This window comes from Schistocerca serialis, chromosome 5 (genome assembly GCF_023864345.2).
Source record: "Schistocerca serialis cubense isolate TAMUIC-IGC-003099 chromosome 5, iqSchSeri2.2, whole genome shotgun sequence".
NCBI lineage: Eukaryota > Metazoa > Arthropoda > Insecta > Orthoptera > Acrididae > Schistocerca > Schistocerca serialis.
In genome coordinates, this window is record NC_064642.1 from 416,803,544 (window position 1) to 416,810,472 (window position 6,929).

The 6,929-nt window shown below is 39.4% G+C and overlaps 1 protein-coding gene across 3 annotated transcripts in view; it reads left to right on the forward strand.

Moving 5' to 3' along the window:
* LOC126480964 (leucine-rich repeat-containing protein 59) overlaps window positions 1-4,230 on the forward strand; it is a 73,369-nt gene extending 69,139 nt beyond the window's left edge. For all 3 annotated transcript variants that reach the window (XM_050104392.1, XM_050104393.1, XM_050104394.1), the window contains exon 7: window positions 3,074-4,230. In XM_050104392.1, coding sequence (XP_049960349.1) covers window positions 3,074-3,447 — 374 coding nt within the window. In that variant the 3' untranslated portion in view covers window positions 3,448-4,230. The remainder of the gene's footprint in view (window positions 1-3,073) is intronic.
* The last annotated feature ends 2,699 nt before the right edge of the window (window positions 4,231-6,929 follow it).

The following is a 6,929-nucleotide window of genomic DNA, read 5'->3' on the forward strand; positions in this document are numbered from 1 at the left end:
GCGATTTAAGTAAAGCTACATTCTTGATATTTCTGTGCCAAGAGTATTGTGCTTAAAGTTGTGGCCAATAGTAGATTTGACAATTTTCTGATCACATTTCCTGAATGACAATGCTGCCATTGATGTGCTTAAAAAGCTTTCTGACTGATACTCATTGATACTTTTACAACAGTGTGTTTATTTGCTCTAGCCTGGAGTTGAGATTAGCAGTTGCTACTTGTTTATGGTTTGCTAGTTGTTGCTGGTATGCTTTGAGGAACTATCACAAAGTGCCAGTCTGATGCGAGCAAAATTTTCTGTTTGATCTTTTCCCGAATTTCACTTTGCATCCATTAAACATTAATATACCAAAAGATCTGTTCTTACCAGCATAATATCTGATAAGTCTTGCGACACATATTGTTTAGGAAATCACCGTTAGCTCATGCTGGCCTCCTGACAATAATACCTCTCATACCGGCCTGGTGCCACATCTGTCTCCTGTCATCACAAATATATTAATGGAAACCATATCAAAATCCATATAGTAGTTCCTAAGATTAGTTCAAATACATAGGCAGAAACTGCAGTGGGGGACTTCAAATTAGCTCAGTGGATGTAGGGCAAGTATTAAATGTGAATGCTACAGAAAAGGCCTTATAATAGGTGTATAACATGAATTTTTGACATCACATAGCATTGTGTTTAGCAGACTGATGTGGGGCCATACGTACACATAATAGAAGACTGTATTAATTAGCATTTGAACCCTCACTCTTCTTCTGGTACAGATTTCACATGTTCATGCACACTATTGTGTCTGTGATGACACTGATTATTAGAGAGCTATTGCTTGGGATGATGGCTGCAGAGGGGGGGGGGGGGGGGGTAGGAAAAGATGTGCAAGGGAAAGAGAGGATAGGGGGATAGGGTGAGGTAAGACAGGTGGACTCAGTAGCTGCACTACAAGACGAAAGGAGTTCTCTGAGGGGACAGAGTGTTTGGATGTAGAAAGAGGGAGGGGAGAAAGAGAGGAAGGTGGACAGAGACCGGGGGAGAGAAGGGGGAAGGGGAGATGGATAGAAAATGGTTGAGGAGTGGGGGGGGGGGGGGGGGGAGAGACCACATGGGGTGGGGGAGTGGTGGGAAAAGGCATTAAACATCCAAATGGAAAGAAGCTGTGTGTACAGTGATAGAAGAGGAAACAGAAATGGTAAGGTGAGGCAGTGGGAAACAGGATTTAGTAGCAGAGGCTTAGGCCAGGGGGATCGCAAGAATGCAAGATATGCTGGAAAGGCAATTCCCACCTTTGTAGTTCAGGTAGACTTGTGACGGAAGGGAGTATCGAAATGGCTTGCGCAGTGAAGCAGCTGTTGGTCATTTGTGTTGTGGTGCACAGCATGTTGAGCATTTGGATGGTGAAGTTTGTGGTTTGCCATAGTGTGGTGATGACCATTCATTCAAGTAGGTAGTTTTTTACTTATCATGCCCACCTAGACTGCTTTCACACATAGCTCTGCCTTTCAGTGGGTAGAAAATGCCTGTGACTCGACTGTGGTAGGAGACAGAGGGTGGATGTAGGTCTTGCTTCTGGGTTGTCCACAAGGGGATGATCCATGGATTGCAGGATTGAAATACGGATGGACAGGTATACTGCGTAGGTTAGGTCGGTGCCAGAATACAACTTTGAGTGATTTGGGTAGTATTTTGGGTAGGATATCCCTCATTCAAGATGTGAAGAGATTATCCCTCATTCAAGATGTGAAGAGAGGTAGTCAAAGCCCTGGTGAAGGATGTGGTTGAGCTTTTCGAAGGCTATTGGTGGGTGGCTGGTTAACTTATTTACTGGTGTCAGAGGATGGATGAGTTGGATATTGTCTGTCAGTAAATGCTCTGGTAAGGTTACTTGCATATTTCGCCAACTTCTTTTCACTGCCTGTGTGGCATCCACAGGTGGCAAGGCTGTAAGGAAGAGTTCTTGACACAGAATAGGTTTGACACATAATAGGTGACAGTTGTGAAAGTGGAGGTACAATGGAGCCATCTGAGAGGTGGATGTCGAATCCTTTGAAGGTGGCTCAGTGAGTTGAGGAAAGACCAGGTGAAGTGGATTTAGGAGGAAAGATCAAAAGTTATACTTGCCAAGTGTTCTGACCATGAAATGTTATCAGTGACTCTGAATCAGGCAAGGGGTTTTAAATGCTAACCGGATAAAAAAGATTTCTTCAGATGGTCCATAAATAAGTTACCATGTGATGGTGTCATATACCAATGATTTGTTTATAGATTTGGCTTTCAAAAGTGGAATAATTGTGGGTCAAGATATAGTTGGCCAGGGGAACTGGGAAAGAGGTGGTGTGTTTGGTATCAGGACAACACTGGCATGTTGGTGTATGAGAGTGTTGCATACACAGTGATTGACAAGAAGTCTGTTGGTAACAGGACAGGAACTTTGGAAAGGAAGTGAGCTGTACCTTGGGTGTAGGATGGGAGGCTGCAGACAGTAGTTTGGAGGTGGTGTTCAAAAGGGGCAGTTGTTCTGTAGAAGCATTGTAATCAGTCACAACAGGACAACCAGTAGGGAAACGTGTGGAGGAGGGGGGTTGTAGAGCTTGGGGAATATATACAAGGTAGGAGGGTGGGGGATCGTCAGTTTGAAGGAGGGACACGGGTTTAAGTTTCAGGTTTTGGGTTGGCCTTAAGGAGCTGCTGGAGATCTTATTGGACTTGTGCTATTATTGTTATACAAAGCATTGTTTGCAGTTTGATTGCTTTTGTACACTTACTCCACATATTGGCTTGTAATCATACATCGCTTGATGTTTCTTTTGCAGTGTTTTGATTCAAATGTTGGTCTGTCATGGAAACATGATTCTGGATAAAGTCACTAGCATTCAATTTCAGAAAGTACACTTGTTCAAATGTGCAGTGTTTCTTATTAAATTTTTCACAGCTTTTATTATTGTACCCAACATAGAAACTACCCCTGCTTCAGCTGTAATGTACTAATGTGTATTCTACTGAGACTAGATCTTCAGATAACAGGAAGCTAAAATATTGTATTTATTTCTTGTGTGTTTTTAAACTGTTTCAGGTAATGGGTATGTTCGTCTCATTTGGACCCCTATCCTGTTGGTTGTGAGCTGCTTGTTAGGACTCAGTCTGGTTTCTCTGCTGAGCCCTGAACGATATTTGTTGTTTCAACAGTCTGTAAAGAACATCTTACATCCACCAGCAGCAGAGTTGCTTTGGCAGTTAACTGACTACATCAGTCATGGAATTTTGCAGTGCAGTACTTATGTCATGGAATTTTGGGTATGGCTGAAGGAGGAAGAAAAGATCCAGGAGGCAGCTGCATACTTAATCAGTGTCTGGCATTTGTTGTGTCTTAAGGTGGAAGTAGTATACAGGACGCTCAGTGATCAGTTGCCTTTGTACATAGATATGGTCAAGAAAAAAATATCATAGTTTTCCTTTGAAAAATTGTACATCAAAATTTTTTGATACCTTTATTCATTGTGAGAATACAGTGTGAATCTATTTCCTTTAATTTTTATTGTGTTCACTCATTTGTAATTTATAGAACACAACACACATCTCAAGTACATTTTCTCTTTGGTAACTGTGCAATGCATTTACATAGTTCATATATATTCTAGTTCATCTATTCAAACAAAATACTGATATTAGAACTTTGTAAAAAGAACACTGTATAGCGGAAATTTTGATACATTCCATTCTACCTGTATGTTACAACATATTTGAGTTGAATGGGGTTTTGAGTAAGTTTGACACACGTTTTGCACAACCTCTCTCCTATTCTGCGCTGTTATGGAGACATATAAGCATAAACACAGGCATGCATGTGTGTTTTGCATACATTCATATGAAATGATGGGTAAAGTTTAAAACATTTTTTGTGCTGTTTGTCCCCAGGGCAGCAACATTGAGATTTTCATGTAGACCCATTTCGTAATGTTTTTACGAAGAGAAACTGCATATTACTTCACTGTCCTGTGCATTGAATTTCTGTGACTTGGCCTGTGGGAATTATAGCTGTAAAATAAAGTGTGATATTTGCAAGAAATATTTTAGGAGACACTTTAATTACAGTTCAGAAATTGGCTTCCATGCACAAAGTGAGTGGACAGTGCACATACTGCAATTTGATAATCTGTAATGAATTTATAGATGTTTTGAGGAATAACACTGTTCTTCATACCAAAGAATAAATGCACTGATTTTTACTAAGACGTTTTTCATGTTTATTAATGCCAGCTATTACCTGCATAATAATAATATATTTTAGGATTTAATACATAATTCAGGACTTTAGAATAAACATTAAATCGTGCTTCATTCCTATAGCCAAATGAAGTTGCTCAGTGGTTGTAGTGCTTCAAGAGTTTCCGCATAAATTGTAGAGCCACTCGTCCTTCTACCATCTCGAACACACAATATTTTAAAAACAAGTGTGAGAGAACGTACATACTGCGCGACACAGGTTTGTGTGTGCAGGCGGGAAAGGAGTCACAAGCACAAGGCAGATGCGATGGTCAAACTGCATCGACAAGTATTTGCCGCTCGCACCACAGAAGTTGTATTGTAAGAACTAGGAGTGTTCATGTATCTTATGGTGTTTTATGTCATTGATTATTGTAACGAGAAAAAAGAAGAACAGTTGAAAAATTATTAATGATACTTTATGCGTTGGACTTGCTAGAAGCAAGACATGTTCATAAATTATGTTGCTGTAAAAACTACACTATTGCAAATGTACTTAATTGGGTCTGATGTGAGACAAGTCAGCTGACTTGTATGAGTATGAATATTTATGTGGGAAATATTGAATTTGTTCTCTGTGAAAGCTGAAATTTACTATGACTGAGTTAAAAGTATTCTTAAAGTACTAAATTATTTCAAAACTAGAGAGAGAGTCTTACAAATCCCCATAACAAGCATTATTCTTCAGAGAAGAAGGTTTTGGAGATCGACTGAGCCGGCAATCCAGAGAAGAAGATCGGCTGTGCTTACCATGTGGTCAACTGATTGGAGAGAGGTGTGAATTTTGCAATCCAACTTCACATCGCTTCAGGTCATCTAAAGTGTTCGATGGTTAAGACTTGAAAGTAGCAGAGCTCAAATCCATGACACTTATTAAAAGTAGTAGTTGTAAATCCTGAAGATCTTCAACTTCACCAGGGTATGACATTGTTGGGGCACAAATTTGCACTTTTTTGACTGAGCATATTGTATTTATTATAAATATTATTACAGTTCTGTTTGAAATTTCTTCAACATCATCAGTTTAGTTCGGAATTTTTTTATTTATTTTATTAAACCTATTTCCAAATACGAGCCTAGGTCTCTACATCAGTAGTAAAAGACATTCCTTGACTGCAGCTCTATATGACAAACTTCCTTTCTTCACATCTCTGACACCCCAGTGCTGTCCCATTTAATATTATTTAGTTCCACATTATTTCATTAGTCTGTCTTATAAGTTACATGCAGTTTTGGTCCCTACATGTAAAGTAATAGAAGCAGCTAAGTCTTTGAATCAGTATATTTTGTTTTAACTAAACTATGAGGTTATATGAATAGTGCAAAGGTTACAAGTAATGCCTTGTGTTATGAAATCACTGTCCAAGTTAACTGAATTCGCTACTTCCAATACACTTTAAGCTGAACTGAGAGACTGACATACCAGGAACTCCACTTAGCAATAAGGCCACCAACAATCCTGTCTGTGGGGTACAAGCCTGCCAGCCCCAACAAGAGACAAGCCAGTGGTGAACTGTCATCAGAGCAGGGCTCACAGAAGTATCAGCTCATCTCGAATTGCTTATATGTATGCTGAGGATGGAGAAATACATACCATGAGATCATACGTTGAAAATATGCTACCAAAGCATCATCTTGCTTTGGTTGGTCAGTGCCAATCAGTAGTTTTCTACTGCAGAAAATAATGTGCTTCATCTGGAAGATTGTTTCATATATTGGCAGATATGCACACTGATCCCAACAAAGAGAATTCTTGTAGTTGGCAGATAGATAATTTATTGATGCCAGAACCAGGGAATGTCAGTTTCCATGTCTTTGTTCCTTGTAAACCTTTCCAACAGTTTTTCACCTCTTCTGTCACCTGGAAGATAGTCAACAACCCTTACTTTTTTCTACAAATGTTACGTCCAGCACATTGAGTTCATCCATAAAGTCAGAACGAAGTTTGAAATTCCAATGGTAGCTTGGCCAGTTCATTGTTTACCAATTTTTCTGCCTTATAAATCTGCCAGTTCTTTGTCACTGACTGATGATATTTCTGCCACAAGTTCCAGTGTATCATTTGCACCATCACATTGTGTCTATGATTATAATTTTCCCTGTGATCTTTTTACAGCAGCACAGCATGTTGTTGGCTGTCTTATCAGATTGTATGCAAAGTCAGGTCTTCTGATGATTTATCAATCCTGGCTTAGACAGTATCTGTTTGATGCCTGTCCCCTTTGCTGCCAAAATCAGTTCTTCTGTTTCCTGGTTCAGTGTTCCATTGGTCAGCCGTAACTATTTCTGTTACCAACAAAAAGTTTTCAGTTTTGTTCTCAGCTAGCAAGTCTTACTTCTTCTACAACTCACTTTTTATTTATTTATTTTAGAATTATGAATGGTTCTAGGAAGTATTATTGGATGTAGAAGAAGGCAGAAATAGCTATAGGTACAAAAGCAAAATTACCCTGTGACAGGGAACATAGATGTTTCCTGACAAATAAAGAAGAAAGCAATGTGTTAACAGGAAAGTAACATCTACAGTGAGGTTGAGAGAACTTCTGCGTGTGCATTAAAATATTGCTTGCGCATACAGATGTAGGGATCATTCCATGTAGGCATCATTCCTTCACAGAACCTCTAAATCTACCCATTGTGCTGTCCCACATGCAAGGTTATGTTGT